The following is an 18381-nucleotide window of genomic DNA, read 5'->3' on the forward strand; positions in this document are numbered from 1 at the left end:
AAAAAAAAAATCCCCCTGCAATCAGGACAGCCTTAGATTTTCTAGAGAGGCAAGAGTTAAGGAAAGTTTAGAGTGCCCAATTTACTAAGGTTGATGGCTCCTTAGCAAATGACTCCAGTTTACCCATCAATGGGCTAAGCCACCTAATGAAGGATAAACCTTATTAGGTGGGGTGTCTAGTAATTATTAAAAATGATAGCAACAGTAACATAGCAATTGCTGCCATGCAGTGAGCTAGCTAAGCACGTGATACTGGGAGATGGTAACCCCACAGAGGCCCCACCATGGAGAGGAAGCCAGGCTTCACTAGGTGGCTTCTCCTAGGCCATACCATTCTGCTGGTAGCAGAAGAGACTCTGAACTGCAGAGCCCCTGTGTCTTTTGCCTGTGGCAGGGGTCTTTCAGGAATGACCCTACAAGACTGCCAGCTGACCCTTTACCCATTAGCACTCACATAGCCACCCTTGTCCCTTCCTGCTATCAACCAGCTAAAGAAGTGGAGCATTCAGAAGAAGCTCCACTCCCAGGCACGCTAACACATCCAGGATCAGAGGTGAGGAGGACATAACATCTGTCCCAATACTGGGAGTAACTGGGACCAGCAGGACTCAGGCACACAGGAACTCTGCCAGCCCAATGGCTCGGGTTGCTTCGGGTCTGTCTGGGCCAGCCAGTGCCCTGAGCAGATCTTGAGTGCAAACTCTGCAGCCAGTCCCAAAACACCCAGAGGAAGCTCCACTCCTAGGTGCTCTAACAAGCCCAGGGTCACAGGATCCCAGAATCACAGGATTACAGAGACAGCTTGACTCTGAGGAGTTCTGACACAACCAGGATCACAGGAAGGACAGACTCCATTCAGATTTAGCAAGGGCAAGTAGCACTAGAGATAACCAGATGATGCGAGGCAAGCATAAAAATATAAGCAACACAAACCAAGGTTCCTTGGCATCATCAGAACCCAATACTCCCACCATAGCAAGTCCTGAACACACCATCACACTGGAAAAGCACACAACTAAGTCCTTCTCTTGTACATACCCTGAAACATGGAGAGACTTGGTTTCCTGCTCTTGGCTGCTCCTGGGTGTGCCCTAGTGCTTTCCTATCACAGCCCAAATTCCCTTGGGAGTATTTGCTGCCCTGCCCTCACAGAGGCCAACCCCTAGCCCTCCCTTACCCCTCCCCTATCTTGAAAGGTAAGGTAAACAGGACCTGTCTCTGCTTGAGGAAGCCAGGGCTTGGGTCTCTCAGAGTCAACCTGCTCAGAGGCTTGAGTCTGCAGCCAGCCCCACCTGTTTCCTAGAAAGAAGCAGCTGCCAGCACTGTGTCTCTGTGTCCTCGGGCCCCTTGCTGCTGCAGCTTCCCAGGCTGCCATTCAGAGGCACAATTCTGCCCAGCACGACTCTAGCAGGGCTGCACATATCCAGCAGCTGTGTAGAATCCAGAAGGCTGGCTTTTTTAAATGCACTAAAATTAGACAAAGCAGGTACATTATTAGCGTCTTACCACAGGGTTGGGACTGTGCACAAAGCCATTGGTTGAGGGAAGCCGAAGTCCTAGGGAGTAGGGTTTAGAGCTACTTAGCACAGTGCCAGAGAAGATTGCGGGGAGGATGGAGGGTCAGGTGACTCCTGGCCCTGTGGTCACTGTTGCTGGCATTTGGATTCATGTGCTAGGCAAGATATGGGGAAACAGCAAGGGGTAGCTCCTGGCCTTGCACAGAAAAACAGCGACCTTGGACTCCAATCTCCAGCTTCCATCTGTTAAAAATGAAAATAAGACAGCTGCCTGGGCTGCCTCCTGGGTTCTTAGAGGAGTGCCCTGCAGCCGTGAAAGCATGCTCTATCCTTGGGGAAAGAGGTGAGGTATGTTATTCAAAGAGAAGGCCCCAAAAGCTGTACAAAGTCTGGGTGGCTCTAGGTGCTTTTTCCAGTCTGAGTGGAAGAACCTTCCTTGAGGTGGGGAGTCCTTGGAGCACTCGTGGGGATTGCCCCTGGGCACAGCTCTCTCCACCCTGAGCCCCGTTGATTGCAGCAGATGGCTCTATGAGATGGCACTGTCCTCCATCGATGCTCTGTACGGACACTGAGTGCTCCATGTGGGGAGCACCTGGTCTCCTCTACTTCTGTTCAGGTGCAGGCCACTTTTATCATCCCCCTAAGGCTCAGTTTATCCCTTTAACTATGACAGCGCTGGGGTTGAGTGAGGCACATCAGGCAGCTCACAACCTCCTATAACTCTAGCTCCAGGGGGAAAGATGCTCTCTTCTGGCCTTCACAGGCACCCACACATGGGTGACAGCAGTTACTCCATTCCCTAACCCAGTGTATAGACCAGTGGGCACATCTCACATGATGATAGACTCCCCTTACTTAGCACACTTCACCTTGTTCTAGTCCTTCAGGGTTAGTGTAGAGGAAGTTCCTTAGGACTGTAGTGAGGAAAACAACTCCTAAGTCTGAGAGGGGGGAGGACAGAAGGAGGAAAGGGGGAGAGAGAATGTGTGTGTGTGTGTGTGTGTGTGTGTGTGTGTGTGTGTGTGTGTGTGTGTGTGTGTGTCTACCTTTTTGCCTCTATATCCCAAAGCTTTCTTAGATTGCAGCAGACCCCTTAAGGTCTTATTTGTATGGGGAAAATAGCACTCATGGGTGGCTTTATAGAAATGGTTCACTTTTTAAAAATAAGACACCCTCTCCCCAAAGCAGGGCTCAGAAATATAGCCAGCTGTCAGAAGAGCAAATCCTGTGCTGTCCCCCTTCCCTTTGGTACACATGTCCACTGTGCTAGGTCAAGGGCCATCTGGCCTGGGTTGTTCCGCATGTGGTCAGCATACATATACACCCCCATCCTAATCATAGCTATTGCTCATCTCAAACTGCTGTGGCTGCACAGACTGCAGGGATGAGTGTTAAGCAACCTCCACTGCCAAGAGGTGGTTACCCATAGGATAAACCTTCAGCCACCAGGGCTGTCAGTGATAGCTGAACCAGGTATTTCTCTCCTTCTTGACTTTCCTCACACTTCATCTCCTGTCTGTGACATTCCTGACCACAGTGAGCTAGAATCCTCTTGGGAGAATGCCACTTGACAGGTAGCTGCCGATGCCCACTATCCACCCAGAGCTTGGCTGGCCCATCCAAAGCTGGCAGTGCCAACACTTCCAGACACTCTCCCTTTGTGCTGAGGAGGCCAGCGGGAGGCTGTCTGGTACCTTCCCAAATGCCCTCTGGTCCCTGCTCAGGACACATGGTGCTTCCTTGACTGTGTGCCACTTATATGCGCTGTACCAACTGCCACAAAGTAGAAAGTGAGCTCTCAGGAGCTGTGGTGTTCAGTATAGAAGTGTTACCTTGGTAACAGCAAGCATGCTTCATTACCAGATGGCATTAGCTTTTATCTGGAGCACCCTATAGCCATTGCCAAGAATCAGCCCATAGCCCCTGTCAGTGAGCATCTTACTTCTGACTATGGCAGCATTGGCTACATGTAGAAAGATGTCCATGGTCCATCTGTAGTGTATTATATCAGTTCTTCAAAGCCCAGGGTCCGACAAAGCCAGGCCAGAAACTTACACACTCCACATACAGGAGCATCTGGCTCTTTGGAATGACACTATGATTAGAAAGTATGTTGTAGAATGTGTTCCCAGCTCCACACTGATGGCTAGTATTGCCCACTCTGCCACGTCACACTCAGAGGATGCTTTTTGGTACATTGCGCCCTAAAAAGAGCATTGCAACCTGCATCCTTTTTTTTTTTTTTTAATTTCCTCAGCCAACCCCTCCACATTTCATTCCACTTCTGAGCAGACAGGCATGAGACACTGACTTGTCCTGTGTCATACCTGCTGTACAGCCTGTGGTATAGAAGCCCGGGGAAAAGTATAGACCTTGACCTGTTCTGCACAGCAAATGGCCATCACTGTGGTGGGCTAGAACTGGCTGGCCAGCCTTGTAGCAGCTTTGAGTCTACCTTGACCTGCAAACTGGCAGGTGCTTTCTGCTTAGCACTCATTCATCAGACTCACTATTTTAATTGTTCTGGAGGGTAGCATCCACAGTCCACAGATTCCCTATAGCCCCAAGTGTGGCAACAGGAGGGAAGATGAGCCCCAGTGGTGGCTAACTGGCCTGGACAGCAGCTCTAGTTCCATCTTTGCTGCTGACTGGCTAAAACTATTTATTATTCCTCCAACAAACTCAAACACTGATTCAGGCTGAGGAACAAAAGCTGCTCCTGAGCCCTTTATTCACACCCACCTTTATGGTGCTATCCATCTGGGCATTGCCTGCCAGGCTCCTCCCAGCCCTACAACGGAGGCAGCTGTGTCTCTGAATGGGTCTCTGAATGAAGTACTTCATCCAGAGCTGCAAGGAGGCCAAGCTTCCCCACAGCAGAGTCCAGAGACATGACTCAGTCTGGATAGATTGTCACCAAGAGCAAGCTGAGATTCAAATACTCCTAACTGTGCCTCTGTAGCTCAGGTGAACTCCAGAGTCCTCTCTCACAGACTTCATAGGGCCCGGTGGAAATGGAACGTCAATTAAGACAGTGCAGTCTACCCAGCAGGTAAGCCATATGCGCACTCCCCAGGGAAATATCTGTGGGTGCAGGCTAGAGCCTCCTTGGACCCTAACTTCTTCCACTTCTCCAACCATCAAAGCAGGAGAGAGGGACCCCAGCTTAGGCTGATGGAATGTCTCAGCTCTCATGGCCCACACTCGGATCTTGGAGTAAGCTTCCTTATTCTTTTCAAAGTGGCATTTAGGAGATGGTTAGAAACATGGTTGCTAATCCAGCAGATATTTGCTAGTGTTAGACAGCTGCTGTTTTCTAGACAGGTCTGTCACAGTGTGGCCGCTTGTCTTTAACAAATGCATAGTAGGGCAGGGCAGTGGTGGCACATGCCTTTAATCCCAGCACTTGGGAGGCAGAGGCAGGTGGATTTCTGAGTTCGAGGCCAGCCTGGTCTACAGAGTGAGTTCCAGGACAGCCAGGGCTACACAGAGAAACCTTGTCTGGAAAAAAACAAAACAAACAAACAAACAAATGCATAGTAGAACAGAGAACTGATACTGTTTTTGTCATTTGGAGGGAAAGGAGGTAGAGGTGACACTATTTGGCCAGGGGTTGGGTTCGTAGGGGTTTGGGGGACTTGATTTTGTTTATTTTTTAGACACAGTTTGAGCCTTGAGATTAAAACCATGCACTGTCACACCCTACTGTATTAAGTGTTTTTTTCAAACCAAGTTGGGATTGGGAGGGTGGGCCCTGGAGAGATGGCTCAGCTGTTAAGAATGCCTTTTGCAGAAGATTTGCAGTTTGGTTCCCAGCACCCACAATGGACAGCACACAACTCCAGGTAACTGTAGAGCTGGAGCCCCTCACTGCTTATCCCTGAAAGTACCAGTACAAGAAGCACTCACACACAGACCCACACACACTCGCAGACACACTCACACATATATTTTAAAGTAGAAATTAATCTCTTAAAAAAAAAACTTGAAAAAAAAAGGGTTGTCTAAAAAGAAAAAAAAACTTGAAAGTCAGGCATGGAGGATGCTGGAAGTTTGAGCCCAGCCTGTGCTACAGAGTGAGATCTTGTCACACCCCTAGAGTACGTGAGCTGTTATAGCTGAAGGAGAGTAGGAGGGAGTCGGGCTTGTCTGTCTAGTTGTTGTTTCCACTCAATAGCTCCTTTACTGACAAGAATGGAGTGAAGAAGAGCTAGCAGGTGTATGGGTAGCCTTCTGGTTGGCACAACACTCCTCCATAGAAGCTTGGCAGACTGTAATATTTGCACCAGTAATTAGAATTCTGTGAATCTATCCTAAAATAGAAAATGTCCCTTAGGGTGGCGAGAGGGCTCAGTAGGGAAAGGTGCTTGCCTCCAAACAGAACAACCTGAGTTCAGCCCCTGGAACCCACGTCCTGAAAGGAGACTCCCACAGGTTGCCCACTGACCTCTATGCTCACACTGTGGCACTCATGTACCCACATACATGGACACACACAATAAGTAAATAAAATGTAACTTAAGATAATAATGTTGACCCACAAGTACCTGCTGCAGCCGTGTTTATATTAGGGAAACTTGGAGACACCTTAAGTATATGAGAGGGTCTCACAGCAGGAGAGGGATTGAGAAGGGCCCAGGTTAGCCAATAGCTAGGCCAGGTAGCACCTGGCACTGTTTCTGAAGCCAGTGTAGCAATATGGAGAAAGGCCTATGGTGTAATTATGTCAGGATTTGGTTTGCAGATCCATATATTTATACGTGTCAGAAATATGAAAACCATGGATTAGCAAACAATGCATGGACCACCTGAAAGGTCAGCGTTGGTCAGCATGCTCAGGGAAGCATGGACAGACCTGGAGCTAGATGTAGCTCAAGCTCATTGGTGGTTTGCATTTGCTGGCCATGTGATTGTTTGGGAGCTGTCCTTCCTGGTGTTGCTGTGTGTCCTAGATGCAGGAGAAGAGGCCAGGGAAGTGGCCATACTGCTCTAGGAACCCAGTGTGGGGCTGGTGCTATGGGCAGGTGGAGTCTGCCTCTTCCACATGCAGGTGCCAAAGGCTTATGTTGGGCCCAGGCTGAATTCCAGCATGTTCTCTGAAGGGAAAGGGAAACCCAGGACCTAGGCTCAGAGCAGGAGGGGGCGTACTAAGAATGATAAGACTTGTCACAGTCACACACACACACACGCACACACACACACACACACACACACTACATATCTTCCTCCTGATGCCCTTCCCCATAAACTCACATTCCTGAGGCAATTAGTTAATTAAAACCAGCTGGAATCAGGTGTTTTTAGAAGACAGTTCTAGTTACTGAAGCTTCTGAGCTGGCCTACTGTGTGCTGGGGGACGGGCCCAGGTTTGTCAGGTCTGCCTGCCCTGTCGCCTGGGCTTCTGCTCTGTCCTGCTTCCCCTAGGAGGCTCCTGCTGATCCTGCCTTTACAGTCCATTGGCATCCTTAAATAGTGATTGTGTAAGCTAATATAACAATATTTAAAAATACACCGTAAGATGTGTTTGTTAATACTCCTTAAAGGTAAACAAATGCATCTTAGCTCTCTCTTACCATGCTTCTGCTCTGCCCAGGTAAGGCACACAAAATGGAAAGAAACATCATACCAGCACCAGTAAAAAGCCAGGAGTCAGGATGCTCACCACTACCCAGGACTCCTCAAGGAAACGGGAATGTAGTCATCAGAGAGGCACAAAGCTGCAGGGGGCAAGATGACAAGAAAGGGATGCTTAAACGCCATCTTTCTAGATGCTAGCACCAAGTTGGCCTGGAAGAACTAGGCTTGCTGTCCAGGCTGAGGTTTTCTTAGACCAGTAGGGTTTCCTTTCAGCAAGTCTGAGATTCCTAGCCCCATCAGAACATCCACGATCACAGGCCTCCAGTGAGCTCTGGGCCAGGCCTGGCTCCAAGGTCTCACCTGGGAATGTGGAAGACGTGAACCCAGGCACTGCCTTCTGAGGAAAGGCAGCATCACTCCAGTTCTTATGCAGAGCCACATGCCCCTGCATAGCATGCCCCTGCTTAGCTGGGCATGTTGTCTTCCCTGGCATTGTGAGAACCTTTTTTAGATGTTTTCTCTTTGTGTTCAGGGTGCAGAGGGTATTGAGACAGGGTCTCCCTGTATAGCCCCGGCTATCCTAGAGCTCACTGTGTAGACCAGGCTGGCCTCACACTCACAGAGATCTGCCTGCCTCTGCCTCCCAGGAGCTAGCATTAAAGGTGTGAGCCACCACACCCAGCTTTTTAGGTGTTTTCTCAATCCGTGATGTACTTAGGTTCTGAGAGTGAAGCGCTGACTGCAGGTCTGGATAACACCTAGCCACTTTCCTTTCCATTTGACGATGTTTCTCCACTTCCAGCAAGGGCTGCTGGGTGCCTGTGTCTGCTCTCTACACTGTAGTCCATGTATTATACTCACGGCCATGACACAGCTCAGCATCAATGTGCTCACCACACTCACCAAGCCAAACTTAGAGGACCCTGGCCTCAGAAAGTGGTAGAGCAGGTGCTCTACTCAGCAGGTGGCGAGAGGTCAGGCGGTAAAGTTCACTGGGGATGAATAGCTAGGCTAGCATTGCAGTTCCAGAGGAGTTGGCCATGGCTGGGTCTGTCACACATGGTGAGGTTATGCACCCAGCTTTCCCTCCATGTCCTCTGCTGCCTCACTCAGAAGCAGGACAGATAAGCTGTGGCCTCTGCCTCCACCATCCTGCCCAGCTTTGTGTGATTTGCATGTTGACTCTGAGCCTTCACGTGTGTGCACTCGTGTCTCGACAGGTGACCTTGGGGAAGGTGTTGAAAGTGATCGTGGTCATGAGGAGCCTGTTCATCGATCGCACGATTGTGAAGGGGTATAACGAGAGCGTCTATACAGAGGACGGGAAGGTGAGTGGCTTGGAGTCTTGGGGAGGGGTTCTTCCTTACTCTGTCCCAGAACAGAGTTCCAGGTGAGTGATACTAATAACCAGCAGATCAGCACTGAAGTGATCCAGACTATTTCATTCTCTCCACTTGCAGTTTTCAACCTCTGCTGCTCACGGCAAGCCCGATGCCCTCACTTGAATTTCTAATTGAGCACCTTAGACCCCAGTTGCCTCATTAGACATGTCTTCTGAGGAAATAGATTTTTCTTCAAGTCAGCCAGCACATCAATAGCCCAGGGTTCCGCATTTTGCTTTTCTTAGAGTTATGAGGAAGACTCAGTTAGTTTGACACAACCCAATGGCACTCTCCTTGACTCTCACAACGAACAGGCCTTGGGAAGTCACCTCTCAGCTGCGCACTGAATACCTCAGCAGGAAGAAGCGGCTTCTTCCCACAGGTGATCTGTAGCACAGAATGCCTATTCTCCTCAGCCAAACGTGAGCCAGGGCCGAGGTGAGGAGGCAGGCACTCCCCCAGCAGGTAGCTTCCCTGGAAAGTTCACTCTGGTAGACCTGTAGTTTCTTTCTTTTTTTTTTTTTTTTAAGATGTATTTATTATTATATGTAAGTACACTGTAGCTGTTTTCAGACACACCAGAAGAGGGCGTCAGGTCTCATTATGGATGGTTGTGAGCCACCATGTGGTTGCTGGCATTTGAACTCAGGACCTTTGGAAGAGCAGTCAGTGCTCTTAACCGCTGAGCCATCTCTCCAGCCCCTGACCTGTAGTTTCTTCAGTGTGCACTCTCCATCTGGCTCTGGGGGAAGCAGCAGAGGACACTAATGAGAGATGGCAGCCTTCGTTTGTGTCTGCTCCCAAGCGTGATGAGCACCTGCCCCACAGACCCACCCAAGATCCTCCTTTCATTCTTCAGCCTGAGACACACACACACCCTTCCTCTCTTGGGACCTTTTGCTTTCCTCTTTCCAAATGTTAACATTTCAGTGTGTTTAGTAACTTCGGTTGCCACTCAATGGCCACATTATAATGAGAATAGACAGTTCTTGAAAAGCAGGTGGTAGATGTGGCTTTGCCTGTGACAGATGTTCTGATGCGGTGCTAAGGTTAACACATGAGCAAAGCACCCAGCATTCCCACGTGCTACAGACCACAGCTACCAGAGGAGTGATTGTTCCCCCAAGTTCTCTGCCTGATTTGCGTAGGTTTCCCAATTGATAGCAAATCATTTGTTGGGAGATGTCCTTTTTCTTTCTGGAAAAATCATACTGTCCTTCAAGCAAGAATGGAGAGTGAGTGTGACAGTCTGGTGGGCATGGCCTCCATGGGATTCTAAATTCTGCCTGGGTCAAGTGGGGTTTCTGATTGCTGGTCTATTCTAGAGGCCAGGCAGGCTTCGTGCACACCTCCCAGGAAGACTGGCCCCCGCTGAGCATGTAGAAGTTCATTTCTTTTGGATCTTTTCAAACTTCAGGTTGAAGATACTATAGTAACACCTAGTATGGAGCAGCTGCTGCTCACTTAGGCAGGGATTGGAGGTTGAGAACAAAGAAAGGCTGTAACTAGCACCAAGCTTGTAGAGTACTTCTACTGACCAGACCCCAACTGTCCACAGTAACACACAGGAGCACCTACACTCTACCACTGGGGACAATAGTACTTTATGCTGCACTCAAGACAAGAACTTCTCTACCATATACCTCTTGAAGGCCACTCTGGTTGCCTGCCGCGGCCATACTTTGTTTTTTCCCATCACTTCTTTGACTCCTCTTCCCTGGGGTTCTCTCCTCCCTCTGCTTTCCCCTTGCCTATTCTCAACCATGTTGCCCACACAGGGATCAATCCTTCTGTCAGGGCCTCTTCATCTCTCTGTCTCGGATTCTTTATGTCCCTGGTCTTGGTTAACTATACCACCACCCAACTGCCTAAACCTTCCTCCCTGCCACCCCTGAGGGCTGGGCCGTCAGCAGGTGCTGGCTGTCACTTCTCTGAGGCCCTCTTCCTTGCCCCTACACCCCAACACCCCCTGTCCTCTGTCTGCCCCCTGCTTCATCACTCTTGCCTTTGCTGATCTGACTCCTGCTCTTGCTAACTCACATGGAGGCTCCAGTGTCCCTGCTTCAGCCTGTGGCTTACTCTCTCCATAAACACTGTGCATACATAGGCTCTCTTGCTTGCCACCGTCCCAGTATACTTGGGACAGCCGCCCCAGAGCAAGAGGTGGGTATTAATGGGTTACAGATAGTTCCCCTCCGACTTTCTTTTACAGACCCAAGGATAGAGCCCAGGGCCTCTCACAAGTTAAGCAAGTGCTCCCTCCACCCCTGAATCATCTCCCCTCCCTCTACCCCAGCCAAGAAGTTAAGTGTGTTTAGACATTCTTAGAGCCTTTGGTTTATGGATATGCCTTATGAATGTGTTAAGAGGTATGTATTTTCTCACAAGGTCACCAAGTTTTTTTGTGGTTCCCAACTTTGTCCTCAGAGCATATTGTATTGGCAGCTTGTACAACATGCTTCTGAGATCTGATTTATGGAACAGAATCCAGACACCTTTGCAAGATCTGACCCTACCTGCCCCCATTCTCTGCATGGGTCCTGTCCACTCCCCAGCCGTGGTGCCCACGTGGTCCTAAGACAGCCAGGCTGTTACTCCCATTTGCCTACTCTAACTTTCCCTAGGTGCTTGCTCTCTTACTCCACGCCTGGGCTCGTCTCTCCCTCTCCCCTTTTCCCCTTCCCTCTCCTTCCCTCCTGCCAGCCCCTATCTACTAGCTTAAATGACTCAGTGAGTAACCCTCTTGCCCTTCCAGTGTTCAGCCTGTCCTTTTGGCCATAACTGCCCTCAGACTGACTCGTGTTACAGAACGGGAGGCTGGAACCAGTCCTGTGGCCATGTCTTAAGGGTAGACCTTAGTGCTTGCAACAGCCTGGAAGCACTGTTGTGTGTGGGAGAGAGGCTGATGGGATAGCCTGCCTGAGAGGCAAAACTGCTTTGCTGAAATGGAAACCTGAAGAATCAGGAAGCAGCAGGCATTAGAATCATAAATGATCAGACTAATGGGACACACATGAACCCATATACACAGCCTCCTCATGAAAGATTGCTGTATCTCCACTGTACAGCAGAAAGTGGGCATTTTAGGGGAACCTGGGTTTGAGGATGATTTGTCTCAAAGTGTGGTGGGGCACTGTCTCAAGCAAGGAGGTAGAGCATGTAGCTAGTATAACAAAAGTTATATTATGCTGAGGACCATCACACAAGGTCCACACTAAAATTTCTAAGTATGGTCCTAAGCCTATCTCCCCAAGGCTGTTCAGCTGTGTGACATATCTTAGCTGAAGATCAGATCTAGTTTCTAACAGAAGTCTCTGATTTAAGAGTCAGTATCCTGGGGGAGACTCTCCAGCCACAGGGCAGATCAAGGTGTTGTCGCTCCAGATGTGCAGAGCAGAGCACAGTTGACATCATGGGTTCTAGGACTGTGTCTGGTTATCCTGAGTGGGGGATGTCACTGGGTTCCGGTTCTCAGGTTCTCAGCAGCCGTGGATGTAGTAGGGATCCTGACTAAGCTGTTTTTACATGTCTAAAGAGCATTTTTTTTAACTGTGCTCATTACAGGCAGGAATCTCGATCCCATTTGCACCTGTGTACATGGGCTCATGTAGCAGGTAGGGACCTCAAAACAAGACCAAGGCTGGCAGGGGCAGACCTCAAGTGGCAGAGAAGCTTTGAGTGGGCTGGCCGGCCTAAGGCCAACTGCTCCTCACTGTGTCATTAGAGCCAGTTTCTTAAGCACTTTACAAAAGAGAAAGCACTGCAAATGTCTGGTTCTGAGTGCTGAGCCTGCAGTGGGCACACTTATGTCAAGCAAAGTGTCAGATTTTGGAAACACCATTGGAGCTCAGGGTCTGGTCTGCAGGACCGTCCCTGGCCGTTCTGCTGTTAGGAAGTTGCAGCCCTGCATTTGTTCAACCACTGCCTGGGCTTAGGGCTTATTCTGCTTGTTCTGCTATGGAGTTCAGCCTGGGGTGCACTGGATGGACTCATAAAGCCTCCCATGGCCTTAACCTCTTGCCCTGTGTGGTTGTCCCATGTGCTGGTCCCCAATACATTGTCTTTAGTGCTGAGTGGTGGCCAGCCATCCCCTCCCCTCACCCACAGTTTCCAGCCAGCTCTTCCCACCAACATCCGTCCCACACACTGTCGGCTTGCACCTTGCTGTAACAATCACTATCTTGATGTCCTGTCTTTACCCACGATGCATATTTTTGATACCAAGCACCGGTACCCTCATTCTTCTAAGAATAAAACTGCTGTTCAGACTTAGTGACCTCTTTGGCTGCAATCAGGGAGTAGGGCCATGACTCAGCATGTTAACAGGCAGGGTGTGGGAACACCTGGCCATTGTCCTGATTTTCTATCAGTCAGGCTGAACAGATGGAAAAAATAGAAGTGTCTCTGTTGAATTTATCTTATTAGGGGATTTAGGTTATGTTAATGCTATAGCTTCATTAATTACCCCATATCAATAAAAAAAAAAAGACAGCTTTTAGCCTTCGAGCTTAAGAGAGGAGAAGAAATGGTGGTATCAAAGGGAACCTTCAAAGACAGCCAGAGCTGTCTCCAGGGTAATTTCTGATCCTGCATTCTTCCCACTTCAAAGTTGGATGTGTGTGTGTGTTTGGGTCGAGGGGGTTGGGGGAAGCTTGAATCTGATTTCTCTAATAAGTGTTGGCATCAGCCCTGTTTGATATTAGATGCAGGGAACATTTTGATTTGTTATAGCCTTTGAAATTGTTCAGACGACCTTCAGAAAAATGGCCTCTTGTTACTTGTGGGGAAAAGGGTGAGAGCCGGGAAAGGGGATGAATCCAGCTGGGCTCCTGCACAGAGGCCGCCCCAAAGTTGTGCTTTCAGCAATTTTTTGGTAACAAATGCATGTCCTGATTGAAAGTGAAAGTTGAAGAATAATAGAGGTATAGCATTGCTCTCCTGGGAAGCTTGTTTCCTCTCTTCCTCTGGGAGGGTGAGCACACCTAAGAAGATGGCCACACACAAGTTTTCCATGGCTCTGAAAACTTGGGCAGCTGCAGAGAATCCCTCACTGGTGCCCAGTTGTATCCTTAAGCCAGATGGACAGGTCTGTCTTGCAAGTCAGAGATCCCTTTAAAAGGTTGAGGCCCACTTCGACTTAGGAGCTTCGTTTGGAAGTGTCCATTTTAGATCATTTAAAATTCTCTGTGTGTGCCGCCTTTTGAAATGAAATAAAGAATTGATAACTTTCTGATAAGCTGCCAGCGCTTTCTCGTACTGCTAAGTGAATGTTAGTGGCAGTGATTGGCGGAGCAGCAGGCCTGCCATGGATTTGTGAGGCCAGATCTCTGCAGGAGCACCCCAGAGAGGTGGGGCAGTGACATTGGGGAGGAGGGGCTGAGTAGAAAGGCCCTGGGCCTCTGACACAGGCCTGCTTCCAGGCGCCCCACTCCTTAGCCATGATGCCCTCTGAGCCTCAGTTTCCCTATATGTGTGTTAGAAGTCAGTCTTATGCATCAGCACTGGAAGGGGGCCCTGCTGACCACAGCATGAGTGAGAGATCAGCAAGGACAGGGTGACCTTGCCTTTGGTGTCACACCATGCTTTTAGAGGGTTTGGGGGTTTGTTTTGTTGTTTTGACATATTGGTATCTTATCCTAAGGAAAGATATGAGCACCCACTCATCTGCAGAGTTGCATTTCACTCCCTGCAAATAGCCCCTGCCCCCACCTGAACCCACACCAGCCCTAGCACCCTTAGCTGCCTCTGTCCACCAGGCTCCACAGGCAACTGACTTGACCTTTTCTTTTTCTTTTTTTTTTAAGTTTTTTTATTATTATAAATAAGTACACTGTAGCTGTCTTCAGACACACCAGAAGAGGATGTCAGATCTCATACGGGTGTTTGTGAGCCATCATGTGGTTGCTGGGATTTGAACTCAGGACCTTCTGAAAAGCAGTCGGTGCTCTTACCCACTGAGCCATCTCACCAGCCCGACTTGGCCTTTTCAAGTCCTTCAGACACGGCCCAGTATTCTGAGGGGAGGTTCACACTCTTCCTGACGTCCCAGTTCCAAATAATGTCTTCTTCACTGAAGGTTTGCGACTTCCAGAGTGCTCCCCTTTTAACATTGCAACTAGCAAAATAAAGTTAACAATGCTTGCCTTTGCTGCAAATAAGTGAGAGCTAATAAATGTTCGTTGAGCTCAGCCTTGACTTCCTGAAATGAATTTCTGAGTCCTTCCTGGCCCTAAAGAGAGACAGAGCATTGACTCCAGAGCTCATTTAAAGGGCTTTCTCTAGCATAAACCTAGCAGAAGATCAAGTCTATGCCGCCTGACTCAGGTTCAGAGCAGAAGGGGAGCCATTGTTACTGAGTCCCTTTCTCAGCCGTGTGTGCCAGGTCAATGGACTGTATTGTCCAAGCTTTGCTGGCCCACATGCTAGCATCATCCTCTAGCCTTCTGAATGACTGACTTGGAACTTCTGGAAAGGAGGCATGGTGAACAGGCAAGGCGGCTTTCAAATATCCACACTTAGTTTGCAAGGGTCCATTCTTAACGAAACATGTGGGCTTTTCTCTGGAAGTTTTGTTATTTTGTGTTGTTTTAAGATTTTGTAGATATTGAAGGTCTCTTAAAATGATTGTTTAAGTCAAGTCTTTTAGTGTGTGCAACTCCCATCTCCATGTCTTTGTGGCTGGTATCTTTGTGGCAGTGTGCTGTGTGTGGTGTGAACAGGCAGGAGGTGTCAACAGTGCTGGCTGGAAATGAGAGAAAGAAGTTCCAAAACAGATGCGGCTCTTCCTTAAACATTGATTTAAAGTCCTTGGCATTGTGATCTGGCTAGAACTAAGACATGCAAAGTCATTCCCTCCCCTGCCCTCCCCCAGTCCCTGGGCAGTCTTTAAATGCTGCATTCCTTAAACCCTGAGCTGAACTTGCACTGAGGTCACCTGAGCCTGACTCCACCCACACAGGCTGGCAAGGGTCAGAATGGAGAGTGTGGGGAACTAAATGTGTGCATTCTTTTTTTTTTTTAACGATTTATTTATTTATTATATGTAATTACACTGTAGCTGTCTTCAAACTCTCCAGAAGAGGGAGTCAGATCTCATTATGGATGGTTGTGAGCCACCATGTGGTTGCTGGGATTTGAACTCAGGACCTTCGGAAGAGCAGTTGGTGCTCTTAACCACTGAGCCATCTCTCCAGCCCCCTTTAAAATCTGTTTTTTTAAGACTTATTTATTATTATACATAAGTACACTGTAGCTGTCTTCAGATGTACCAGAAGAGGGCATCAGATCTCATTATGGGTGGTTATGAGCCACCATGTGGTTGCTGGGATTTGAACTCAGGACCTTCAGAAGAGAAGACAGTGCTCTTACCCGCTGAGCCATCTCACCAGCCCCCGTATGCATTCTTTTACATTTATTTATTTTGTCTATAAACATGTGCATTCAGAGGTAAGATGGCAGCTTATGGGAGTCAGTTCTCTCCCTCACCATGTGGGCCCTGGGGATTTGATGTTGCCTCTCTAGGGGGTATTTGGCATTGGGGACATGCTGTTAGGAGGTCATGGGGATATAGCAGGAGTGATTTAGTGTGGGTAGTACGGTACATTTTCCCAGTATGGGTGTGTGATCAGAGATCCACATTATCTCTAGAGCTATCAGCTCTAGAGCCATTCTGCAGGTAATCCTGACAGACACTCTGCTCTTCAGCATGTAAGGTGTTGGGTACCTGAGGCTTAACAAGAAACCAATCCCACCGGGCAGTGGTGGCACACACCTTTAATCCCAGCACTTGGGAGGCAGAGGCAGGCGGATTTTTGAGTTTGAAGCCAGCCTGGTCTACAGAGTGAGTTCTAGGACAGCCAGGGCTACACAGAGAAACCCTGTCTTGGAAAAAAAAAGAGAGAGAGAGAGAGAGAAAGAGAGAGAGAGAAAGAGAGAGAGAGAAAAGAGAGAAAAGGAAAAAAAGAAAGAAAGAAGGAAACAAACAAACAAACAAGTCAATCCTGGAGCAGGGTGGGAAAAAAAAAAGAAGCCAATCCTAAGTGAAAAAGATCTGAGAAAGGAATTCGTGCCAGGGTGTGACCCAGCTTCCAGTTTCCAAGGACTCTGAAGTGACACACTCACTTTCTGTGGCTCATAGGCATGTCCTCATGCAGCCACTTCCCCTGCATCCTACTGTAGCAGATCAATGTGACAGCACACAGGCCTGAGCTGCCCCAGGTCAGTCTTGTAGTTGACCACCAGTCAACCCCAAAGTCAGGACCAGGAGACCCATTCACTGGCTGTTTCAATTTGCTCGGCTCCTGACCTCATTATATTAAAGTCACCTGTCTAGCAGCTCTGGGACACAGAGAACTTCTTCACTTGTCATTACCCGTGAGTGGCAGCCCAGCCCCTGCAGTCTCTCTCTTAGAGGAATTCTGGGTTTGCCATTCATCATTTGTTCTGAAGTCTTAAAACATGCAGCCAGACTTGTATGGGTTGCTGTGCAAGCCTGGGAAAGCAGAAATGGCTTCAGTTACGTCTGAGATACTGCGGTGCTGTGCATGAGACCCCAGTGGGGGTGGGGAGACTGGACTGGTTCCCCTGAACTCTACCCACATCTCATCTGGGACCTCATGCTTCCTTGTGTGTGCAATCCAGTCTCCTTAGATCAGGGCCTTCTAACTCCGCCTGTTCCAGAACACTCTAGGGATGCTGCTGAGAAACAAAAGTAAGGAGCTGCCTCACAAGCCGGCTCCAGCCCTCCAAACTCAGCCAGATGGGAGAGCAATGAACATGTAGCTTAGAAAACAAAACTCTCTGACAGTGGCGTGGTGTCTCTGACTCTTGCCTGCCCTTGGGACTCTTTTCCTCCTACTGATGGCCTCATCTAGCTTCCATATGAGGGTTTGCGTCTGGTCTTACTGAACTTGTTGTGCTGTGTTTGGCTCATGTCTCTGGCAGGCCTGCTCTATTCTAAAGAGAAGCAGAGAAGGAATGGATCTGGGGAGAGGGAAGGTGGGGGTCTGGAACTGGGAGGAATCGGGGAGGGGAAATGGCCATAGGGTGCAATTATGAGAGAATAAATAAAAATATGGAACACCCGCCCCCAGGGCTGTCAGTGCTGGCCCAGTGTGAGCAGCCAGATGACCCTGCCATGCCTTCTATGAGAGGCGACCTTCCTCTTCATCTGGAAAGCCAAGGCCATTCTGGAGACTAAATGAAGGCATGTGTAGGGTCTGCTGTGACTCCTAGCGTGGAGAACTATCCTCACACTACTGGTTTTCTGTACCCAGCAGTGGCCTGCTAATGCCCATGATGTGGGCCAGGCCCAACACCTCTGCCCACAGGGTGGACTTTACTATTAGAAAAAACTAACTTCTCAAAAAGGAAAGGAAGTGGATGTCAAGAATGTTCTGACTGATAACTGTGAAAAGCCTTCCTGACTATAGTGACATTGAGCCTGAAGGAAGGAGGAGCCATGTGCCAGCTTGCTTGAAGGACGATCCAGGCAAAGAGCATAGGGTGATTTAGCACTTCAAGGGATACAAGAACCTTGGGGAGAATCAGGCTCTACGGTGGGCAGGGACCTCAAGCCCTTGGGACTGGAGGTGGATGACCATAGATCCCTTCATTCTATTCCTTAAGTCACCTGGAAGTTGGTAAAGAAAAAACTTAGACAGGCCACAGCAGGCCTTTGCCACTGGGCCCTCTCTGTCACTTTTTTGTTTCTTTGGGTTGACTGAAACTGATGCTAATTCTTCTCTACTCAACAGCTAGACATATGGTCCAAATCCAACTATCAAGTATTCCAGAAGGTAAGTAAGTGTTCCTCCGTAGTGTACTCAGGAGACATAGGCAAACTAGAATGCCTTTGGGTATAAGCTTTCCCAACTCAGGGGCTGTCTGGCTATCTGTCTGTCTGT

General features: G+C 48.8%; 1 protein-coding gene across 3 annotated transcripts in view; it reads left to right on the forward strand.

Annotated features, from left to right (window-relative positions):
- Positions 1–18381, forward strand: part of Med27 (mediator complex subunit 27) — a 178653-nt gene that overhangs the window by 142794 nt on the left and 17478 nt on the right. For 2 of the 3 annotated variants that reach the window (XM_031369581.1, XM_031369583.1), the window contains 2 exons: positions 8315–8422; positions 18232–18273. In XM_031369581.1, the coding sequence (XP_031225441.1) occupies positions 8315–8422; positions 18232–18273 (150 nt within the window). The remainder of the gene's footprint in view (positions 1–8314; positions 8423–18231; positions 18274–18381) is intronic. The other variant, XM_031369582.1, reaches the window with a different exon arrangement.

The sequence above is a fragment of the Mastomys coucha genome, unplaced genomic scaffold (genome assembly GCF_008632895.1).
Source record: "Mastomys coucha isolate ucsf_1 unplaced genomic scaffold, UCSF_Mcou_1 pScaffold15, whole genome shotgun sequence".
NCBI classification, from domain to species: Eukaryota; Metazoa; Chordata; class Mammalia; order Rodentia; family Muridae; genus Mastomys; species Mastomys coucha.